The sequence below is a fragment of the Athene cunicularia genome, assembly GCF_003259725.1.
Source record: "Athene cunicularia isolate RWA chromosome 17 unlocalized genomic scaffold, athCun1 chr17_part1, whole genome shotgun sequence".
Taxonomy (NCBI): domain Eukaryota; kingdom Metazoa; phylum Chordata; class Aves; order Strigiformes; family Strigidae; genus Athene; species Athene cunicularia.
The window spans coordinates 90,306-114,900 of record NW_020799122.1 but is presented as its reverse complement, the minus strand read 5'-3'; the positions used below and the strand labels follow the sequence as shown (position 1 = coordinate 114,900).

At 39.3% G+C, this 24,595-nt stretch overlaps 2 protein-coding genes across 3 annotated transcripts in view; both read left to right on the top strand.

Annotated features, from left to right (window-relative positions):
* Positions 1–6,957, top strand: part of RALGPS1 (Ral GEF with PH domain and SH3 binding motif 1) — a 100,862-nt gene extending 93,905 nt beyond the window's left edge. Inside the window, exons 16-20 of the mRNA XM_026860236.1 lie at positions 814–919; positions 1,736–1,828; positions 1,993–2,098; positions 3,172–3,263; positions 4,058–6,957. Of these exons, the coding sequence (XP_026716037.1) occupies positions 814–919; positions 1,736–1,828; positions 1,993–2,098; positions 3,172–3,263; positions 4,058–4,087 (427 nt within the window). The 3' untranslated portion in view covers positions 4,088–6,957. The remainder of the gene's footprint in view (positions 1–813; positions 920–1,735; positions 1,829–1,992; positions 2,099–3,171; positions 3,264–4,057) is intronic.
* Positions 6,958–18,064: 11,107 nt separating this feature from the next.
* LOC113486394 lies at positions 18,065–23,868 on the top strand. Of its 2 annotated transcripts, XM_026860232.1 has the most exons (3): positions 18,067–18,171; positions 18,991–19,075; positions 21,912–23,868. In XM_026860232.1, the coding sequence occupies exon 3, from the start codon at positions 21,973–21,975 to the stop codon at positions 23,290–23,292; it is 1,320 nt and encodes a 439-aa protein (XP_026716033.1). In that variant the 5' UTR covers positions 18,067–18,171; positions 18,991–19,075; positions 21,912–21,972; the 3' UTR covers positions 23,293–23,868. The 2 variants fall into 2 exon arrangements, with proteins under 2 accessions (XP_026716032.1, XP_026716033.1); XM_026860231.1 differs by lacking the exon at positions 18,991–19,075 and having other exon boundaries at positions 18,065–18,171; positions 21,912–23,484.
* The last annotated feature ends 727 nt before the right edge of the window (positions 23,869–24,595 follow it).

The following is a 24,595-nucleotide window of genomic DNA, read 5'->3' as shown; positions in this document are numbered from 1 at the left end:
GGTCACACTTGTTCACAGACAGAGTAACGTTCCTTTCGCAGCCCGATGGTGTGGCACCACATGGGCTTTTCCTTGTGTTTGTTATTAGATGTGATTTCGTTGGCTCTGGTAAACCTCATTGTCTCGTACAAGAGGCCGTGATCACATGGCAGTGAAGAGAGTCAGCAGCAGATAATTCGAACAGATCATGACCTACAAATTAGTCTTTGGTCCTTATGGCTGTTGACATTTCTGACTTAGTCTGTACTTGGGTTCTTTCAGTTGTAGCACTTCTTCACTGGTGTATGTGGGAAACTCGGTGTTGGTCCTGGGAAAGGAAAAAGTATTTTTATCACTGTACAGTAAATTATTTGGCATTTTTACATAGTTTTCCTCACTTTTTTCCAAGTAGCCAAGGTAATTTCCTACATTCTTTTTTGATAGCTAAAGTTTATTTTAAGATAAAATTACATTTGTGGAAGCTCTTACTGCCAAAATTTTAAGCCATAAGTTTCCAGAAATACACATAATTTCTGTAATTTACTAGAATAAAGTAGAAAATTGCCTGTTTTCTCCTTGACTTTGGGCCTCAATATTTTATTTTTTTCATGTCTAAGCCCACAGAATAGAACCTTTTGTTGATTTACTGTTTTTCAAAAGTCCTAGTTCCTATTTGATATCTGGATCTGGAAAATGCATATTTTAGTCAGGTGTCAGATGATACAATATATGTAAGGCAATGCAGGAAAAATATATTTAGAGGTAAATTATATTTCTTGCTTGTTGTTCTCACTTGTCTGTTCATATACGTGTGGCAACGTTTTGTCTCTCCAGCCCAATGGGGGCCTGCAGCTGCACATTAGGTAGTTCCACAGGAGTCATTACCATGGAAGGGCCATTAAGAAGAAAAACATTGCTCAAAGAAGGCAAGAAACCTACTGTAAGTGATTCTAATTCTTGCCATGATTCTAATTCAGTAGTGGCTGTTTTAATTTCCAGGATTAGATTAAACCTGCAGCTTGATACCACAGAAAACCATTTTCCTTGTTACTGTCAATTATAAAATAATTTTCGTTTCAAAGTTTTAACTGGGTTATAACGAGGTTGTAACCTTTGTAGGTCATTTGATCTACAGCAGTTTCGCTTCTCTCTGGATTTGCAAGTAATGTCTCTAGGTTGTGACAGCAGAGCAAGAGTAAAGCACCTCTATAATCAGCATACATTTCTGTGAGGACAGAAATCTAGTATCGTTGTGAAACGGGAAGGCTGCAGGGCATCCACCCATAGCACCAAAGTCATGGTAATTCATACTTAACCCAAATTCACACGTTTCACAGGTTCTGGTCCTATGCATTTGGTAATTTTTTGTTTTCTGTGGAGTTCATTGATATTTTTTGTGTTCAACCCTACTGTTCAGTGCTAAAAGATTTGAGGAATTATGGAGATGTCATCTCAATATATTTTATTGATCTTATGCAGAAGTCAAGTATCTGTGCAATAAAAGGCAGCACAGGATTTTGTTGTGAAGCAATCAATCCTGATATTTTTAAGAGGTACCCAGGTAAGATAGCTTGTATTTAAAGCCAGCCATGCAAATTTAGGTAGCTGATGATTTATATCAGGAGACACTTTATCCAACTCTCCATTCCTTGCTGCTGAAATTAACTTTGGTAGCACTTAGACTTGCTTGTGAACAGATGTTTGAAATGTCAGAAAATGCAGAGTTTTTCCTAATTTTTTTTCCTTTCTGATTCAGCTCTCCTCATGGACTAGATACTGGGTTATACTTTCAGGATCAACTCTTCTGTACTTTGGAGCAAAATCTTTAAGAGGCACTGAAAGAAAACATGTAAGCTTTACATTTGTTCTAAAAACAAAACCTGCGTATTCATAAGCAGATCTGGAAGGATGTCTGAAGTGTACTTGCTGTTCCATTTGTCTACACAACTTCTACAGACAAAAGCTCATCCCTACTACAGTCGCAGCTGTGATTGACTTGTCTGTCTCTTCCAGTATAAATCTACACCTGGTAAAAAAGTCTCCATTGTGGGCTGGATGGTGGCGCTGCCTGATGACCCTGAGCATCCTGATATTTTCCAGCTAAATAACCCTGACAAAGGTACATCATCTGTATTATATTTCTGTAACAGGAAGTAAATTACTCTCTATTAATGAGTTTGTAGATTACAGAACTTGATGTGGAACTCATTTAAAAGACTGAAGGGAGATTTTCAGTGTAGAATTTTCAAGGGAGGGTACAAATGAAATTGAACATATTTCTACAATATGCTGTGGTGCTTCTGTGGTGCCTACAGAGGTACTGCTGTATCTTGACAGTTACTGCTTTGCAGAAATTGTCCAGCCAATGTGGGGTTGCTGCATGTCCATGTGCCTGCATTCCCTGATCTCGGAGTTTCTGAATAGCTCTCTTAAAATTGGTCGATACCAAATATTGGCTTACACTGAGACCAATTAAAATACTATGAAAATTCTTCAAACATCAAACCATTTACAAAAAAAAAAAGCCTTTTAATTATTATTTACTTCTTGATAATGAATTCTGAAGTGTCATAACTCTTCTGTCTTAATTAATCTTCAAAAACTTTAGAAATGCCCTGGAGTTATTTTGCACTTTGAATGGTTACTTAAAGATTTTTGAGGCTTCCTTCACTTTTCATGTTTTCAGCTTTGGTGCTGGACATGGATTTGCATCTACTGTACGAAGTGGAGCTCTTGAGTGTTGACTAAAATGCAGAAACTATTTGATTGCAAGACTCAATTTAGAAAATAATGAGACCTAGAGGAAACTCGCAGCAGGACATTGAAGAAAGTGAAGTTCACAAATATCAAAAACATTCATAACAAGTTCGGCAGTAACCACAACAGTCTTAATGAGAAGAAAGGCAAGAGTAAATTAGATGTGACCTAAGTGGTCTTTTCTGTGGCTGTAACTTGTAACTCCTCTTGGCTTTGCAGGGGTATGTTCTTATACCAGGCTTCTCCCAAGGACTGCTGAAAAACAATGCCCCACATGGTCTCTATTATATGAGCAACATCCTGTTTGCACATTCAAGGTGCAATTTAATTTAACAGTTTGCTTCAAGACTTTGGCTTCTGCACAGAAATTAGAATCCCTTGAAACTACATGTCTGTGTGCAAATGTAGAGCCTTTGGTTTTCTTTTTTTTTGTAGGCAATGTTTACAAGTTCCAGACTGGTTCAAGGTTTCTTGCAATATTATGGCATAAGCATTTGGATGATGCATGCAAAAGCAACAAGCCTCAGGTAAGGTTATGAAACTTATTTCTACCCACTTTTTCATATTTTTCAAAAAATCCTGACTAGAAAAGATGCCTTTTTTCCATTTTTGTGCACACACAGTCCTGTGGGGACAGACATAGTTCCTCATTTTGTACATTGATTCAGTTTTTCAATAGGAGGAATAAAAATTATTTAAAACTACAGAATTTCCACCAAATCAGGATTTGTGCAGGTCTAGATATAGGTTTGGTTATATATAACAGCATATAACCTCTACACTTACTGCTTCAAGTGAGGCAACCCCAAACCCCACCTCTACTTCAGAAGGGGCTTCCTCATGGGCAAAGAAAGCAAACATGGTAGTGCTGACTCCAGTGCCTGGGTCTGTAAGTGCCACTGAAGAGAGTGTTGTGTCAGATGCTACGTTTGTCCTTTATGTAGCAGACTTACTCTTCTCTGGAGGACAATGTTCCTTCTTAAAAGGAATTCCAAAGGCTATACATTAATAGGATGCTGATCCATATAGGACCTAAAACAGGATTCAGCTTGAGAATCACACACATTCCCTCACCATGCATACTGACGGCTTCTTAAAATACTTTAGCTAGATTTGATCCATGAATAGAAAAATCATTTGAGTCTTTATCTTTCCTTTCAGTTATGGGGTTAGCTCTCTTTTGGACCTGTTTGGGACAGATTACATTTTTCACATCGCATAATAAATGATTAGCCCACTCTGTTTTGTAACCTTGCAGTTGCCCAGTGCCATAATAGGCTCAGGAGCGTTATATTGCTGAATAATTTACATTCTCTTCCAGGTACCTGCTAATCTAATGTCATTCGAATAATTTGCTCTCCTACCTGGTGCGACTTAAGTGCCAAACTGAAGAAACAGGCTATTGTTCTCTAAGGAGGAAGAGGAGAATGGTTTTCCTGACATGAGCCAGCCATGACTATTTCAGCACTTTCCTGTGTGACTTGAAAGTGATTCAGAGACAGCTTTTAGAAGCAGAAAGTGAATGTTGTCCTTAGGATCAGATACAGTCTCCTGCACTGAGTGAAAGCAGACAAGTTAAGTGGACAGAAGATTAATCCTGATTCCTGCAGGATTCTAGAGCCCTCAATTTTTTGTGGTCAGAGACTGCCATGAACTGATGTTTGACCACAAACTGAGCATCATATCTTCTGCCTATTCTTTTTTAAATGGTTCTTTTTATTGTTAAGCTGCTTTGTGTGACTGAAGAGTATTCGGCCCATGTTGGGTTTCAATTCTTTCTAATGCACAGAATGACTGACAGTGTTAACTTGCTGCAAAGTGTCAATTAGAATAGAAAGTTGTGGAACAACATTTTTATAATCTAAGTGCACTGAGTTGCTTGGCAGTGTGGGTGCCTCAGATTTTTGTATCAAATCTCTGGACAATTCTGCTGTTCACATTTGAGCTATTTGGGAAAAATGTATTTTGGCACAGAACAGTTGGTTTTCTTTTCATACAGTAATGTTACTTGGGAATGCCCTGACAATGGACTTTAGGCTGTTTAAATTTATGTTCTGCTAATGGTCATCTTTCATTCTTTTACTAGTGGCATAGTTGCTTCCAAGTTTGTTGTTTTCTTCAGTCTGAATGTTGTTCATCTTAAATCCCCTGGTACAGCGAAGCAGGTAATCGGGCGTTGTGTATCCCATGGCCCTGTCTCCTCAGAATGATTCCATCGTTTCTGTTCTCTTCCTCTGCATGACTCGGCTCCACGCAAGTCTGGTACCTGATGCACCTTTATGACACCTGGTACTGGCACATGGTACTGCTGTTAGGAAGTCACGATGGCAGTGAAAGCTGGGGGAGTCTGTCTGACAGTGGAGCGAAGAAGCCTTCACACCAGTCCAGAGAACAAAAAACCAAAAAGAACATAACTGAGCCTCCTCTGAAAGAACTCTCTCCATGTCCGTAGCCATATCCCTGCTGTGCCCTGGCGCTCCCGTGGCCAGAGTTCTCTTCTGTCCCCATGCTAAGTTCAGCAATTCCTGTTTGAAACTCCTGCCACAAGGCATCACTATTCAGATCACCAGTCAATCACTAGAAGACCTCTTCTGAGTTTCCTAAGACTGCGTAGAGGAGAAATTTGCAATCCAACCTCTAGCTTACAAGCCATGAAAAAAAAGAAAGTCAGTTTAATTGAACAGTCTATAGTAGAACAAGATCCTTGGCATTAGGAGTATTTATTCAGTGGACTTGCATGATTTTCTAAATTTTTATTTTGAAACTTCTCTAACAACAACAACAAAATACCTGTATTGTTAAATGTAGGTCAACTGTAACTTTTATGTTAAGTATTCACATGACAGTCCTGAGAATGAAGCCTGATACATACCAGCTTTTCAAGAAAACCAGTTCCTGACAACAACTGCATTTAAATCCTGGGACATGTGAAAGTGTGTGTAAAGTTGACAAGGTCTCTTTGATAACTCAGGAGTTGTGTGAAAAGAGTAGTAATGCAAAACATATTTCTACCCTTTTTCTCCTTTTTTGCTTATTAAGCAAAAATTAAGACAACTTCAAACTAGGAAAAACATCAGTATCTGCAGAGGCAGAGCATCCAGTGCCATTAGAGACAGTGTAGAGCTTTTTCTAATGTGATAAAATCCTGTCGCCAGTAAATTACTTTGGAGTGTTAGAATATTATCACCTAAATTATTCTGCACCTGTGAACTTTTGTCGTGAATTATCAATGAGATTATTCATGAAGATGCAAATGTTATGTGGACCACCGTGTTAATGAACATGCCGCCTGTGACCATGTGTGTTGTGTGTTAGGAGCATTCATGGGATTCGAACCACATGCAGAACAGTGACCAAAACGATGACACACTAACCAGAAAAGAACTGTTCAAGTCAAGAGGGGCGTTTCAAAGTTACTTTATTAGTAGCCCTTTCCCCTTAAAGGAGAAGAACCTCATCTGTCTTAAATATGAGATAAATTTAAAATGGAACACATTGGCAGGAAATGTACATGCGTTAGAAGCATGTAAATACCTACTCATTTCTAACATGATGTAGTGGAAGTGAACACCAGGGAGGACTCCTGACATTTTTTTCCAGCATATTGCAACTGAGATAAACTAATGGATGTTTTAACAACTTTGTTATGTTTACGAGCCTCCCTTGAAAAGAACAGTAACTGATGACCGATACAGTAGCAATAGAAGGACCCTGTACACACTCAGTGTTTAATGGCTTTTAGAATTTAAGGGTCCCTAAAGCGTTACATGTGTTACTGTATATACAAAAGGTAGAGTGTTCTAGCCTTCAAAAATACACTTCTACTCAAAATTACAAGCCATGGAGGCTGTTGGAGAAGTTACAGAAGGGTCCATTTTCACTTGCTTGTACAACAGATTCCCAACTGGAAAGAAGGCATCTTTGCCAGAAACCATGATGGGCCTCAAAACAGTGTGGCGTGAATGAAAGGCAATATTTATGAGTGATTCTTATACCCAGTCATTTGTCACTGACAGAAGATGAATCTGTGGAGAAATTAAACCCTCCAATCTTGCTCAATTCTCAAACTCAAATCCTACTCAGAACCCTGGAATTTGAAAATACGTCAAAAGTAACTTGAATTCCCTCACATTATAAGATGAACATAACTAGTAATAGTTTTACACAATAGTCAGGTAACATCGTTTCAGTATAGCACAATTGTGAAATTGCTGCAAAATAGAAAAAAATTCAGAATGATGACAGTGTATGAATATTAAACCAATTTTAAATGAGATTTTAAGTGTTAAATAGATTGTAGCTGAGGTTTTATGCTGTCATTGGTACCATTTGCTGTACTTTTAATGAGACTTGAAAGCTGCTATTGAAATACCACATACTGCATATCAGTACTGATGAATACAGCATTTTCACAAAAATATCACAAACCATACAAGTTTTCATCCAAAGAGAACAACTGCAATAGTTGTGTAAAAATAAACACTATCTCAGAATTACTATTTTCAGAATTGTGAAGATACAACATGTATGTAGGCAATATGATTAATTTATTAATGTGCAATTTTTATGCAGTGCAGTGCCAAAATGCATGTTTTTCCAAATAGCACTAAAATGAGGCAAAGAAAGTAGTTTTCAAATTGCAACTTAGTTGTCACATTATAATGTAAACCAGTTTCAACTTTTTGGTTTGTTTTGTGTGAAAACTTGCACTATTTTTGGCTGTAATTTCCAGCAGTCCACTGCATGCCATTTGTGTAAGGATTCTTTCTATAATTCTTGTGAACCGTCTCACCCATAATAACCCTGGCGTTGGAATCTAGGTTTCTGGCAAAGTATTTTGTTACCTCAGTCTTGTATCAAGTTGCTGTATTTTTCAGTTTGTTACATTGATAATGATTGTTTCACTAATTAAATACTTTAATGTAAAAAAAAAAAAGTTTGTTTACTTCAACAGCAATTGCATTTGGTTGTAAGTTTTAAAATGTTCAGAGTGTGTATGCTGTTAACAATAAAATATTCTGAAAAAGAATCGCAGAGGTATAGAGGGAACATTTTAGCTCAAAGGCAGCAAGCATGTTTTATTTGTGAATGAATAGTAACACAGCTGAACAGACTTTGCAGTGCACAGCGTGTAGCCATTTAATGGTATAAACACAAGAGAATCCAAATTTCTAACAGAAAATTGGAAAACCCTACAAATCTGCAGTTCTTTCAAGTGGGATTTGGAAAGTCCAAAGAAGTAGAGACAAACCTATCCTCTTGTGGACAGGGAGGTTGGACGAGGTGACCTTTGAAGGTCCCTTCCAACCTAAACCGTTCAGTGATTCTGTGATTCCCTATTCAAGGCTAATAAGCTCCACGTTACAACTGGCAAAGAAGGTGCTTTAATTTCTGCAGAAACAATTTCATGAGCAGTTGCCTGAGAGATCATAGAATCATGGACTGGTTTGGCCTGGAAGGGACCTTAAAGCCCATCCAGTGCCACCCCTGCCCCGGGCAGAGACACCATCCCCTAGCCCAGGTTGCCCAAAGCCCCGTCCAACCTGGCCTTGAACCCTGCCAGGGAGGGGGCAGCCACAGCTCCTCTGGGCAACCTGTGCCAGGGCCTCACCACCCTCACAGGGGGGAATTTCTTCCACGGGTGCCTTTCTGGGCTGTGAGTGCCTGCTGCTGGCTCACAGGCAGTTTTCCACTCACCAAACCCCCCAAGTCCTCCTGGGGGCTGCTCTCCATCCCCTCCTCGCCCAGCCTGGGTTTGGGCCTGGGATTGCCTTGACCCATGGGCCCATGGGCAGGACCTTGCCCTTGGCCTTGTTGAACACCATGAGGTTTGCCCATGGCCCCTCCCCAGCCTGCCCAGGTCCCTCTGGCTGGATCCTTCCCTCGGCGTGTCCCCGCACACACAGCTCGGTGTCAGGGGTGTGTTTGCTGAGGGTGTGCTTGATCCCACTCAATTAAATGTTACCTAATTTGAAGGTGAGAACAAAACAAACTCGTATAAAATGGATACGTCTAGAGCTGGTTCCTGAAATGGACTCCTTTTCCTGTCATCCCCCAGAAACAGGAAAGCAGTTTCAAGGCTTTTTTATTACTTTGTAGTCTTGGACCTATACAGTTTTCCTCCAGGATCATGTCCAGTGTTTCTCTGTACATATTTTATAAAGGAAGCATCAATAAGTGTCTCTTACATCTGCCAAATGGTTCTTTTCACTGATAGCATCAGTTTAAATGGGAAAACTGATTTGAATTCCTCTCCTCCCCATAGGCAACAGGATAGAAAATAAACAAAATGAGCACATTAGGAAGGAAAAGTAACAATCACTATATTGCAGACTGCCATTATTATTGTTATAGAGACAAATTGCAGGGGAGAAAGAGGACTACATGCTTTTGTTACACAATGTTCAAAGATGAGTACTGAAGAGCTCATTAAATGTTCATGATGTGCAATCCTCTTGTTTTGTAACCTGTGAGAGAAAAACCAAAATGAAATCTTTAATACGTTTATTCCTACTTTAGATGTCAGGCTGTGCTAGGTATGTAAGTGATAGCACCGTTAAATTGCATTAGTTTTTCTTCTGAAATTAGTGATGGTGGTTAAGGTATTTCCATAGCTGTGATCTGTTACTATGAACATTTGTTTATCAAATTCTGAAAATACACCAGACTTTTGCTTATAGGGCATGTAAAACAAACAAACAAAAAAAACCAAAAAACAAAACAAAACAAAAAAAAGAAGTAAAAGTTTGCTCAGATGTGAGAGCAAGTCAGATAAGCATATTAGGAAGGATGAAAACACCCATTTTGCGTCAACTAAAACAGAGTTTTGCATAAGTGCAGATAGTAATGAATTGGAGGAAGTATCCTTTATATTTCTGGACTTTGTCTGTAGCCATGGCCTTTACGGCCAGAAATCAGCTTTTCAGCTTTAAGGAAGAGTAGACTGTGTTCCAAGTGATTATTTGCTTCACATGATCCATACTTTGGGTTTGCAAGAATCACACAACTGAATATAAAGCAAACAAGCAAGGTCAGCAATCAAATAGATTTGTTCTAGTGTACGTATAGAGAAAAGCACATCCAGTTCTGCGGAATAAAAAAAATGTAAACAACCACCTAGATAAATTATTTTACATATGATTTGTTAATTGATACCACTGTCTTAATAAAATGATAACTGTCATTTTTGAACACATAGGAACACCTTAGAACCCTGGAAACACTGAAGTCAGTTGTAGCAAAATGGTTACCATTTCTTGTAATGATACAAAACTACTGATGTGAATCTGTTTGAATCTTGTGGAGACTCTCAAGTAAACAAACAACCAAAAAAAAAAAATTTATTCTCAGCACAACTAGCACCCCACAAACATAGCAGCAGATTCAAATGTCTGTGAGAGGAGAACGAAACTATTACCACTTCCTATGGTTTAACAACAACCCCAAATACTCTGTTATTCACCTAAAAAAATGAGGGCTCTCAACCTCAAGGAGTCCCCTTGGGCAGCATCCTGACCCAAGGGGAGAGTCCTCAATGGAAGTGGGCTGCCCCAGGGGAGGAGCTCAAACTGGCTGCCCCAGGGGACTCCACTACTTACACCCAGGCCCAATCTGCGCAGGGGTCAGTACCGGCTCCCATTGGCCAAGGGGCCCAACTGCTGTGAAGCCCCGAGAACAAGGGCACAGAAGAAGGAAAACGATGGCTGCTGCCCTTCAGCGGCCAAGAAGCCAGGCGGGTGCACCTGCCGCCTTGACATGAACACAGTGAATGGAAGCCTTGTTTCTTAGAGGGTAACATCGTACTCTTTCATGATGCAAAAAGACAAAGAAAATGGAAGAAAGCAAGGGAAGGGGCAGCTAGCTGGTGCAGAAATGAGTAAGGAAGATTAAAAAAAAAAAAAACCAACACAAAAACCAACACTTCTTTTCAGATTACAATGTTTGCTGCTTTCGAGTACAGCATACTTGAATGTCCAGCTAGTCCTGTCTGTGTTGTTTGGTAGTGCAATTCTTTTAATTCTTTCAACAGCTGGGAAAGGGGGAGGGAATATTTTTTATTTTACCTACCAGCCTCAAGGAGGGCACATCTGTACCTTCTGAGGAGACTTGATCTTTACATCCTGAGGGGAAGTGCAGGTGGAACACTAAAAGAAAAAGCATATTTTAGCACAGCTACTGAGATATGAAAATTATTTAGTCAGTCATTCAAAACACCTCTTTTTGCAGCTATTTTTTGGATCACTGTGTGAAGCTGAGCACCTTGTATGTGTATCTAAGAGTTAGTATAGAATACTGTTTTGCATAGATTGTTTTCTACAGAAACATCACATGTACTGAACCCCTCCACAACCAGAGAGAAGTTCCTAGGTCCTAAAGCCACACAAACAAGGATGTTCATATTATAATTCAGATCTATAATTAATTTTTAAAGATCTAACATGAGATGACAAAGGTAATACACAATTAAATTCCTCTTCAGTAAGTTTCTGGAGCAGTCTCCAGCTGGATGGGGATACTGGTTACCACTAACAAAGTAGGTTGAGCAGATTCCTACAGCTGTTCTGAATTTGTATCACAGGACCAAGGCAGTTGACTTCCCTCAAGAGAGGCAGGAGCCGGCTAGAGTTAATCAAAGCCCTGCAGGTAGCAGAGCAGCTGTTCTCAGCAGAGCACAGCTTTGCTCTTGGCACTGCTCGTGTCTTAATGCCTAGCCTGATTCCACAGTCGTGTAATCTCTTATGGGTGTACTCCACCTCCAGAGGTGCAAAGGACTGTGAATCCAATGGAATAATTACATTCAATTAGCAGTAAAATAGGAAATGTTAAGAGATCTAGCAATTCCTAAGCAGTGAATGTGCTGATTAACCATTAGGGGAAGCATCTGTGGAGCATATGTTGCTATCCAGTTCCTTTGACATCTTTTGAGATCAGGCTGCCTCTGCCTTGCTCTTTGTGCTCTGAGGAGGCAAAGAAAGGGGAAGATCTTTTAACGTCAGAGACACCAACTTCTGTACTAACCCCTGACTCATGGCTACTGTATGGCAGGAGCACATTTGTTTCAATCAGATGTTTCACTTTGGAGTGAGGACAACACAGCATGCTGATACATCATAAAAGGTAAGAAACAAAAAAAGGATTGTTGCTAAGGGAGGGTATGTATGACACGGGGTGAACGCAGATGATGACTAAATCAAGGCTGTCAGTTAATACTTAAGATTACTCTAGAAGTCTGCAATCATCCTAATGGTGTTGAAACCAGCATGCCCGCACCTTGCAATTTCCCCTGCAGTTATGTAAGCTTGCTGAGTTTCTCCCTCAGTGATGAATTGTTTTAGAACTCCACTGTAATCCCTCAGCACTATGATATACAGGCAGTCTAGATTAAGGTGTTTGCAAACTTTTTTTTTTTTTTTAAATTCTGTGTCTGAAATGTGTTTCAGTAGTTAGAGAAGATGGGGTCTGGGTTTGTGTGAATTTTGTTCTATTAAATGCTGTGATTTTATTCATGTCTCTTGAGATTTATTTAATTTTTGCTGTTACTTAGATTTCTGATGGTGGCTGGTTCTCTAGATGGTTTTGCTTCTGTTTACAACACAGAGAGGCTGGTATTTGTACTTCTTTTTTTTTTTGCTGTTTTTCTTTTCCTGACTCTGTTTCCTTATAGAGTTAAAGGCCAAGAAAATAATTTGCTTTTCTCTATTTCTTTTCCTTACCATTCAGTGTGTGTTATGCAGAATAGGCTGAGCTTTATTATTGGATGAGGATTCTTTACCCAAAATTCTGATGCAAAAGTGGTAGTACAGTCCTTGATTTAATCAATCTTGGGAACCTAATATAACTTTGTTATGATAACTACATGTGGAAGATCATGGAAATCCTGTTCTGGTTCTTAAAAAAAAAAAAAGTTCAAGTCCTGTACCCATTGTTAGAATGTGTCTGGGTGAAAAGCAAGCTTGGTGTTATCTGATAGCCCATCTTCATTAGTGACTGGTCTTATCTGCCTTCTAAGAAGCAGCAAAAAATCCTGTACCTGCCATTAGGCGCTATTCAAACTGCAAGAAAATCCTCTCTTTTCCTGTTATCTAGTGAACAACTGAAGCTTTGCAGGAGACTGAAGAGGCTTTTTCATAATTTATCTTTGTTACATCAATTATTAATGAATGTGTATCTTAATCTCAAAGGTGTATTGTGGTCAAGTGTTCTGTAAATTTCTGTAATGGTAGCAGGAGTTTTAGATAATGTATAGCACCATTCCAAGGTGGTTCAAGTGTTAGATTAAAAAACCAGTGGGTAAAACCAAACCAGAAACAGCAAGGCAAAATGATAAATGAGACAAGAATGTATTCTACAAGCAAGGCATTTGTGGGTATGTATATGGCTTTTAGTCTGGTTTCTTCACCTTTCTATTCTTTAGCATCCATATATCCATTCATATTTAAAGGAACATATGCATATTGTGAGACAAGAATGTGGTCTGTAGCAAGCTTATCCTGTGCAGATGACAATTCCAACATCCATACATACTTTTGGGTTACACATATCCACACTGAGTCTTAACACACTGTAGATTAAGGTTACTTTGCAGTGTCTAATTTTATATTTTGCAGTTTTTATTGGGACTTTAGGCTGCTGGTTGCAATTAAGCTTCTAGCATGGTGGCCTGCTAAAACAATACATTGCAGGGTTTTTTTCCCCGTATGTTTTTATGGAAAGGGAGAGGTGATGTAGGGCACACACAGAGTGTGAACACAATTCACATGCAGTCCTACAACCAACTGCCAACCTTGGCATGCACTGTGAGGGGCATCCAGCTCCATCAGCCATAAAGAGATCGCCAAGTGATGGTTATGTCTGGGTTTAAAACTCTTCTAAATTTGCTGGATTTTTGAAATGAGAAAAGGGGGGATGAGAGAAGAAAGGGCCTTAAGGGGCGATGGGAGGGTGGTGGTGGTTTTTTAAAATTTTCTCCTACAGTTACTATTTTGTAAATCTAAATCTAAAGCTAATTTCTTTGCCTATGCTTAAAGGTAAATGTGCCAAGTAATTCATTTGTGCCTTTAAGTGAACCTTTTAGTCTCCCTTCTTACCTGTCTCTGAACTTCATTGTTTCTCTCTTACCTTTTACTGTGCAGAATAAACAGAAATGCTCAGTGAACTTTCCATTTCCACAGCAACACTGGAAACCTGTCAGTGTATTTCAGGATGTTTTTTTAACGTGTTCAAACATTCCTCTCTCTCTAGTTAATTAACAATTAATGTAGGCACCAAGAAAAGCTGTACCAGGAAAGAGGGACATATCAGTACAAAGTCCAATTGACAGTGGCCTGGTTCCTTCTGCTGGTTATTTATACAAAGTCACAAAGGATCAGACTGAGACACACACCTCTTCCTGACTGCCACTCTTCCTTCAGTTTAGTAATCTCCTGACATCACATTAGGCCCAGGAGACCCCCTAGAATGGAGATTTCATTGAAGAATCTGGAAGTCAAAGGTAAGTATAGAAGTTTGTAGTCACCACAGCTCCTTCAGAAGAGGACTCCAGGTATGAGCACAAGTCCTTTGGAAAATCCATAGTGCCCAAGGCAAATTGATGTAGCTCTGGTGTTGTGGTACAGTTCTATGAAAGTAAATGTGAAGTCTTAAAGGTGAAAGACTTTTTAAAAATATTTTTTTTGTTTTGTCATGGTGTTGGTGGTTTGCTGTTTTTTTGTTTAGTTGGTTTGAGTAACTGGCCTATATCATGAGCATATATGTTGAGTTCTTGTACCTCAATTAAAGAGGAAGTACCTTTCTAAAGAACTCCGTAAGGGCCCTGTGGGCACTAATTGCCCAAACGGGCCTGCCCAGCCCCACCTGGGCTCCCCACGGCCCTGTCCATGGGCCCAGGAGCCCATTTAAGCCCAGCTCTGGGCCCTCAGCCCCCCCTTGAGCTACGCTGGGAGTGGCTCAGGCTCCTGCCCCGCGGACCCAGGCCCTGACTGGCCGACTGGCTTCCTGCTCTGGCTTTGGCTCTGCCTTGTCCCCATGGACCTGCCCCGCAGCCATGGGACCAGGCCTGCCCTGTGGCTCGGGTCCCCAGCTTGGCCTCGGACCCATCCTGTCCCGTGGAGCTGCCGGGTGGCCAAGACGCAGCTGGACCCAGCTGTGGCCCTGAGCAGAAGCAGCCCCGCTCGGGTGCAGAGGGACTGGGCCCTGGCTACTCAGGCCCTGCCCGGCCAGCTCCCCTCTCCCGCTCAGGTCCTAGCTGCCTGCGTATTGCCAGCTGCCAGCCCTCACTGCTCTCCCACACGTGTTCTCTGTGACTATCTCTACACGGAGAAATGGAGGCACCCACAGCTGCTCTCAGTTCTAGGCCCAGTTTATGCACTTTCTGAAGGAAAAAGGAGGAGGAAAGGAGAAGTGTGTGTTTTTTCCCTAACACAATACTAAACACTTCTAAAACTACACAGTGGCATAGGAGGATTTTGCAAGAACTGATGTGTGGGGAGAGAGAATGAGCAAAGAGTGGGCTGTTGTTACGAACTGGAAGAGAAAACAATGACAGAATGGTGATAAGAGATTTCTTAACCATCTGAAACAGGTTGTTTAGCAAGGAAAATCACACTTTTTTGTTTAAATAAAAGGCGAAAAGATGAGAATGAAGCTGCTGCCCAGCTGTGTTACTTTATCTTGATAATTTTGTACAAGTATAAACTAATTTCACTTTTGTTTCTGCTAAGGTTTCCTCTCTAGTTCATATGTATTGGTTGCAGTCACCAATTTTCCAGTTCTCACACTAAAACCAAGAGATCTGTTGAGATTTTAAGATTTCTAGTCAGGTGCACAGTGTTTGCCTGAAAGTTCTCTAGAAGTGACTGTGTACACTGCAGCCCTTGCTGCTCAAGTGCTTAACAGGCTGAATCTACTCAGGAGGAAGAAAACCCAGAAGACTGTAGTGAATTGAGGATGGGGTCCTTCTTGATGTTAGTCAATTGAAGATTATAATTAATATTAGATAGCTGTAGCTTTATTCACTCTAAACATTAAAAAAAAACAAAACCAAAAACAAAAACAAAAACAAACCTCAAACAAAAAAATTAAAAGCTTTACCTAAAGCTCTCATAACCTATATAAGAGAAAAAGTGTTATTTATTGGTGTGATTTTGAAAACTTTCTCTGTAAATGAGAAATTCATGAGGTTTTCTGTAAATGAGAAATTCAGAGATAGTGATAGTTTCTTAGTGACATTTATAGTTTATGCTGCTGAGCAGTAACAAGAAGCTGAATACAGGGCAGATTTTACTGCAGTGTTAACTAAATACTTTAAGTCCACCCCTTTTTCCAGGAATTAGCAATTTGGTTCCATCAACTCACATGCACAGGCTTACATGGGCTAACCACTTAAAATCTGTTCTATTCCAGCTGGTGTATCTAACACCTGAACAACCTCTGGGACTGGAACGTAGCCTCAGCCCTACTGAGTATTATGTACTGCAGCTACTGTACAGTTTCTCTCTCAGAAACACTAAATAGGCAAATCATGACACAACACTTTTATAACAATACCTGCAGTTATAACAATAGCACTCAAAATAAATGAGTTACTGGCAATCTTCAACCTTTGAAAAGCTTTTACAATGAAAGGTTTGATGCAGGTCAGAGCTTTAAAATAGCTTTCTAAGAAGAGACAACTGGCAGTTGCTTTTCTGCGTTGCAGTTCACATCAGTACAAGACGTTAATGGGAAAGCAAGTCAGAAAAGCTTATGTGCTGGTTACTTCCTCCCCTCCCTTTCCCCCAGCTGACTTCTTTTGAAGTGAAAAGCAAGCATAAATTCAGATTCCTTTGGGAATAGCCCCAGTAAGGACTTGATAAATAACAATAATATCTTTTAGAATTCAAGGAAATTTAACAACATAATTTAAAAATGATCTTATGGTTCAGCTGACAAAGCATGCTCTTAAAGAGGATCAAAATTTCTCATGCTGAACTAAGTCAACAAGTCATAAAGGGAAATGTCTATTAGATGTGTAATAAACTGGTTTGTTTAGTATCAAAGTTACTGATGGATTCCTGAGGCTACCTTAGTTGTTGCTATCTTGTTTTACTTGGAAAAAAAAGTATATAAAGCCTGCAAAGATGTAACACAAGCCAACTCCCTATATACACTTGCATGAGCACTGATTCTGTGAGCGTCAGCATAGGCTCCCTGGCCCAGCACTGGTTCCATCCCCTAGTGCCAGCTCTGCTGGCCAAAGGTGGCTCCTAAGCACTAATAGACCTCAATCAATTCGTACACAACAATTACCAAGGCATTTCTTATCTTACCAGCAAGGGAGAGTTTTCTCCCTTATATGGAGTCTGTTTCTGGTGTTTCTGCTCCCAGACAGCTTAACTCCTTCGGCAATGAGGCCTTCTTGCCCTCTGTGCCAGCTCACTCAGTCACAAATTACCATTGCTGGGTAGTTACAATTTGAATTTCCCCTCCAAAATACTTCAGCTGTAATCAAGTCACTTCTGCAATTTCTCTTTTTCCCTCTAAGAGAGCTGAAGAAATGTGTCTTTCCATAGATATAAAAGTTATTTAAAATAAAAATTGAAAACACTGAACTCCCATTAAGAGAAAGGGAGATGTTTTCTCTCAAAGTAGCTAAGAGAGCAGGCAAATTCAGTTTGCGCTCCCCCCCCACTAAATTGTTCTATTCTTTTGCATGTCTCCCCACCCAGTCTACTCCTCCCGTTTAAGTCAGTGTTTACATTAGCTATTAATACAGTTCCACCAGCCAATCAAGTGTTGACTCAAGTTATATCCACCTACTGTTTCAGACACAAGCTGTGGTAGATTAAAGGTAGATTTGATTAAATGCTAACTTTTTTCTGGTCTCACAACTGTGCACGCAATTTCTGTGTTGATTTTGTGTCATTATAAAGTGAAAGAGATAATCTCAACAGAGGTTTAGAGGTAAGTGTAGAGGTAAGTTTACCCGGAGGCTCCTCTGAAAAACACAAGGCGCTATTTAAGATTAGACTGTTGAAACACATTAGGTTACAGCTGATCTAATGGGAAATATTTAAATCCTGATCTAGGTAAATCTCTAAGAACGTACACACAGACACCATAAATAGAGAAAAATGTTCATCTATCATTCTACCAGTTAATAAATATGACTGTTGAGAGGTTGAGATTGAATAAACATCAACTATTAATGTACAATTTAATTAAGTCAAAGTTGTTTATCTTAAAAAAAAAAAAAAGAACAGAAAGCAAGCTGATTTGCTGTACAGGAAGCTGACAAAGTCACGGGATTTCCCACAGACGGTCAAAAGTACTAGAATAATTGTAGAGGAAGCAGATGTTGGGGAACAAGCAAGGTTGAGAGGTCTCTCATTTCAGTGGGAGCATAAGGCAGAACTGGAGCACTGGAAAGCATGAAGTGCTAGACAAAAGCTTGAAACTGTGAGTAAATACTCTATCATTTGATTTCTCTTAAGTTCAGGAGGGCATGATTTGGTGCGCTCTGGTGAAGTATCAAGATTGCACATAACAAACATGGACTCCATTATTGTCTCTTTACGTAACAACAGAAAAACACTGAGGTATTGTCTAACTATTCCAGGCAAAATGGGTGACAGTGTTTTACAAATCTTAACTAAGACAGATATTAAAAGCAAGGCTGTTGTTGGTTTGTGCAAAAAAATTTCTTAAACTTTATTGATATAACAATACCTTGCAGTAAATTGTCGTCTTCCACTTTCTTCTCTGTACCGCAGTACTGTGGTATTAACCTGAACAGGCAGAGAAGGTCCAGACTTGTTATCGTATTTTAAGACTCCTCTTTTACAGAGGAAGGATATTTTTCAGTTTCAGAGCACACTAAGTATTTTTCTCCATAACAGAGACCATAGTGATATCGGACATGGTGAAACAGTGGTCATTTGCTCAACAATGGAATGCCATGAAGTGAGGCTTTGCCAACATACATTCATTTGAACAAGAAGTACTACTGGTGTTTAATATGTTTAATCCTTTTTCAGAATGACAGTGGCTATTTCTGGTCAGAAATTATTTTTCTGACAATAGTTGAGATGCTGCATTTTTTAATGTTCCCATCCCAGCTAGATGAAGAGAAACTTAGTGGTTTTAGTCTCCTAGTTCAGTGGACATCAGCTAATGGCTCCAACCTGTGGATTCCAGAAGAATCATATTTCATATTTAGGAACTACTGCCATCCCTTTCTTGGAAAAATCATTTATCAACTAATCTCCCTTTGAACAGGTCAAGATGAAAGACAGAATTGGGATGAAGGTTAGCAGCCACTGGAGGTTTCCAGAAATGAAAACAATTCTTTGAGGAGAAAACAGTAGGTTATTTAAACAGACTCTATAGATCTCTATGTGTCTCTGTAGTTTTTATAACTTGTTTTGTAAAAGGGACTTACTTGCTTCTTTATTGTCCCTGTCTGTAAAGTTTTACTCACAGTCACCATTCATGTCACAGGAGGCTTCTGGTTTCTAATAAGAATGCTAGCTTACTTTTTTCCAGATCAAGTGGTTAATAATGCTTTTGGCAAACTAAAACTACTCATTGTTGTTGGTCTCATAAGCTATATATAAGGATGAACTCGTATTGCCCAAATTGGGTTATGTATGCGTACAAAATCTGTGACAGGAGATTATATCCAAAGTTTGTTTGAACATAGCTAAAAATAGACAACAGATTGTTTCACCTAGAAGCCGTGAGATGCAAGAGAACATCTGAGTGAACTTCCTGCTTTGTGTAACTTGCACTTAAAACTAAGATGGAGACTTCTGTGCAGAGGGAGGTACAGGAATTGCTCTCTTTTTTACACTGCCTAGAACGTAGTGGTGTTCCAAAAGGAAGAGGGGTAAATGAGAGTACTTGCCATAAGTGGATTTTAACATTAGGTCCTTATTGCAGGATGAGATTACTAGTTTTCTAGTTATTTCTTAAAGCTTAAAAATGCACTTTGCATGTATACTTCCCAAGCCTAATCTAACAGGCAATTTTTAAGGCATATTGCTGCCTGGTGTAAGACTGACAGTTGAATACATATTTCACCAGAACAGTGTAATGATTTTTGCACTTAGCATCTGTATTAAAAAAACCCCAAACCTGGACCCTGTATTTCTGGAAATACACGAGACACACATTAACGATGAGGAACTTTATTAGTGCTTTGTTTCATCTCACCCTTTAGTAAATATGTCCTACCTCTTATGCAAGTAAATCATCTTCCCCAGAAAAGTTTATATCAAGATTCTCTGATTTTCTCTACCTTCCTCAGTCACTTTTGGATTGAAGGATTGGACCTATGAACTACTCTGCTTTTAGAACTTCCTGTCCTCTGTGTTTGTTACATGCTTCTCAGTCTTCAGACCTACTCCCATCTCTGAAGAATTCTGATGATTTCTTCCAAGAGAACACTGACAGATAAATCGCACCTCCAAACTGGGGAGAGAGGTAAAAAAAAAAAAAAAAAAGAAGAAAAGCAGTTGTGGGTAAAAAACAAGAACTAGAATTTGAACTATTTTTCCATGTTGTTGTTGGCTTCTTTTTCCTTTGTGTTTTTGTTGGTTTTTGTTTTTCCTCTGAAGTTTTCTGTAAGCATTTTTCAATCCCATTTCCCAATTAATACCTTTATGGAAAAAAGCCACTTCACTCTAAAATAGTCTTTCTCTTAATTTTCTAATAGCATGTTAGTAATTGTAAATGCTTGTCAGTCCAAAACCAGGAGTAACAGTAAGTATTTGAAGAACTTTGGTGCAAACTGATAACTGATGATGCAGCCCTACTTTTCCAGATATTGTAATCTTTTCCATGCAAATATTATTTGCTAGAAAAACTTCTGCACATGCTGCATAATCTTAAATTGGTGAATACCAATACTTGCATGAAAGAGTAAGATTTACATGGCAATTTTCAGAGAGCAATACAAGATTTTAACTTTAGAGAATGGGTCACTACACATGTTCAAAATCACTTCTTACATTTTTGAAAAAAAAAAAAAAAAAACCACTTGAGCAACATCTTGGATTTGCAAAGAACACCAGGCAGCAGTGCCTTCATCATGTTCTTCAAACCTAGTACTCTGAAGTCAGAATAGAGCCACAGAATGTTGTGTGTAATTAGAAAGCAGTTATTATTCAGCTGAGATTGAGTGTATGCAAAAGAGGACAGAACACTTACAAATGGTACAGACAACGGTTAATGGATCTGATGTGTTGTGATATGTCACATTATTCATGCCCTCATGGCTGCTTACAGAATAAAGCAAGGTTTGATTCAGTTTGGTTTTGTTTTAATTTGCCTTCCATCTGCTCAATGGTTTAAGCATCTGTAAATACCGAGCTGTGGTTATATACTGAAAATCTTCACTTTGTAGTCTGATCTGGTAATACCTTGGAGAACTTCAAGTTTCCATGGCAAGGTTAAAAAGTTCAGTAGTACACATGGTCCCAATGAAGGGTCACAATATTCACATGAAGTCCTACTGATAAACTTCTAATTTGGAACTGTGGCCTGAGACTTGGCATCTTTAATAGCAAAAGCAATTTACATTTAAGCTAACCTCAGCCACCTGAACAAGTGAAGATTATTTTCAAACCTCTTTTCCTAGATAATGTCGAATACCATAGGAACCTACTAGGCTCTGAAAACACACTAGCCTCTGAAAACATTTTCTCTGTGACTTATGAATCAGGACATTTGAGAGACTGTGACAGGATTACTACTCCTAGCCAAATCAAAACAATGCAGTTTGAATTTGTGTTCACAGCACTTTTTTTTTTTTTTTTTTTTTTTTTAGAATACAAAAGATAAAGAATGTGGGTTTTCAATAACATAAAATTACTCCCAGACAATGAAGAGATTCAAATTACACTATGTTACCATTACTATATACCAAAACAGCTGAACCATTTGCACTAGGCCCAATTGTACAGTAAAGTGTAAGAAAGATCCGAATTATAAGGTGTAAAGAACACAGAAAGAGCTTGGAGTAAGCATATCTATCCAGTTTTTCCAAACCTGTATGGAAAGTCAGGTCTTCATACTAAAGTTTGAAGTATTAAAACAGTAACTGTTGTGCTTAAGAGAATGAAGTTCAAGTCAAAATATTACTTCCTTCTGGCAAATCACTGAGTGTGGGTTTTTTTTGTATGTTTGTTCTATTTTAGAGAAAGTGAACAGAAGACTGAGTGTAAAGGTCTGTTGAGTTCCAAACTGTGAGATTCAGAAATGATACACTGTGGAAAAAAAAATATTTCTGCTGTTGTTGCATGTATTCTTATTTTTGCAAGTGTTTTAATCTGCTCCTGGAAAGATCCTCAGCTACAGAATAACGTAACTAGAAAAATCTTCCGCCAGACAACAACTGCCAGTCCAGCAGATCAGCTTTGTAGAGGAAAACCTGCTCAAAATGTAATAACACCATTAAAAGACAACAGAACTTTTATTATAGCCCCATACTTTGATGACAGAGAAAGTAAAACCACTCGTGTGATTGCGATTGTTCACCACGAAGATGTAAAAGAACTATACTGCTGGTTCTGCTGTCAGCCCAATGGAAAGATATATGTATCAAAAGCAAAAATTGATGTTCACTCAGATAGATTTGGATTCCCTTACGGTGCAGCAGATATAGTTTGTCTGGAACCCGAAAACTGTGATCCAACACATGTATCAATTCATCAGTCTCCACATGGAAATATTGACCAACTGCCAAGGTTTGAAATTAAAAACCGCAAGGCTGAGACCTTTTCTGTTGACTTCACCGTATGCATCTCTACCATGTTCGGAAATTACAACAACGTCCTGCAGTTTATACAGAGTATAGAAATGTACAAGATTCTTGGGGTACAGAAAGTGGTGATCTACAAGAACAACTGCAGCCAGCTGATGGAGAAAGTCTTGAAGTTTTATATGGAAGAAGGAACTGTAGAGGTAATTCCCTGGCCAATAAACTCACACCTCAAGGTTTCTTCTAAGTGGCACTTTACTATGGATGCAAAAGACATTGGCTACTATGGACAAATCACAGCTCTGAATGACTGTATATATCGTAACATGCAGAGGAGCAAGTTTGTGGTTCTCAATGATGCTGATGAAATAATTCTTCCCCTTAAGCACCCAGACTGGATAACAATGATGAGCAGTCTTCAGGAGCAAAACCCAGGGACTGGCATTTTTCTCTTTGAGAACCATATCTTCCCAGAAACCATATCTACTCACATGTTCAACATTTCATCCTGGAACACTGTGCCGGGTGTTAACATACTACAGCATGTACACAGAGAGCCAGACAGGAAAGATGTTTTCAATCCCAGGAAAATGATAATTGATCCACGAAAGGTGATTCAGACTTCAGTCCACTCCGTCCTGCGTGCTTATGGGAACACTGTGAACGTTCCCATGGATGTTGCCCTCATTTATCACTGTCGGGTGCCTCTTCAAGGAAACCTTCCCAGAGAATCCCTCATCAGGGATACAACGCTGTGGAGATACAATTCATCATTAATTGTGAATGTTAACAAGGTGCTGCATCAAACCGTACTGTAAGCTCACAAGCGAAACCTCGGTTGTAAGGAGGGAAGGTGGAGAGCCACCTGTATCGTGGGGAGGCAGAGGTGTATAATTTAAAATCACTCCCACATGAAGCTTACATCTTGGAGAGATTTAGAACAGCCCTTTTATGTACTCTACAAAGATCAATGCATTTGGTTTGTGAACAAAATCAAGGTATCCAGGGAAGAAATTTTCAAAACTGGAATAATCAGTTGATCCAAGAAGGGTGGTTGAGGCCTTAGTCCACTGTTTTTTAGAGGTGTTTTACATGGTTGAGAAGAGCCTGATGACATTGATGTTCCCTGTCTTTGCAGGAAATTGGTGTGACATGCCTCTTACAGGGATTGATCCCTCTTGAGATATATTATACATCTTTGGCCCTGAAAGTTAACCCTGTTAGGGATGCTATAATTTTAAGTGCAGCAGTGAAATTTAAAGGTGTTGCAACAGGTATTTTATGCTATGTTTTCGCCAACAACAAATGCACCGTGTATTTAAAATCACCTATTAATCACAGGAACAAAGGTTTGTAATTGACGGTCTTCTCTGCCAGCAGAAAATCCCAGCATAGAACTCGTAGAAATGTAAACATTGTTCCTGTGATTAATAGGTGATTTTAAATACACGGTGCATTTGTTGTTGGCGAAAACATAGCATAAAATACCTGTTGCAACACCTTTAAATTTCACTGCTGCACTTAAAATTATAGCATCCCTAACAGGGTTAACTTTCAGGGCCAAAGATGTATAATATATCTCAAGAGGGATCAATCCCTGTAAGAGGCATGTCACACCAATTTCCTGCAAAGACAGGGAACATCAATGTCATCAGGCTCTTCTCAACCATGTAAAACACCTCTAAAAAACAGTGGACTAAGGCCTCAACCACCCTTCTTGGATCAACTGATTATTCCAGTTTTGAAAATTTCTTCCCTGGATACCTTGATTTTGTTCACAAACCAAATGCATTGATCTTTGTAGAGTACATAAAAGGGCTGTTCTAAATCTCTCCAAGATGTAAGCTTCATGTGGGAGTGATTTTAAATTATACACCTCTGCCTCCCCACGATACAGGTGGCTCTCCACCTTCCCTCCTTACAACCGAGGTTTCGCTTGTGAGCTTACAGTACGGTTTGATGCAGCACCTTGTTAACATTCACAATTAATGATGAATTGTATCTCCACAGCGTTGTATCCCTGATGAGGGATTCTCTGGGAAGGTTTCCTTGAAGAGGCACCCGACAGTGATAAATGAGGGCAACATCCATGGGAACGTTCACAGTGTTCCCATAAGCACG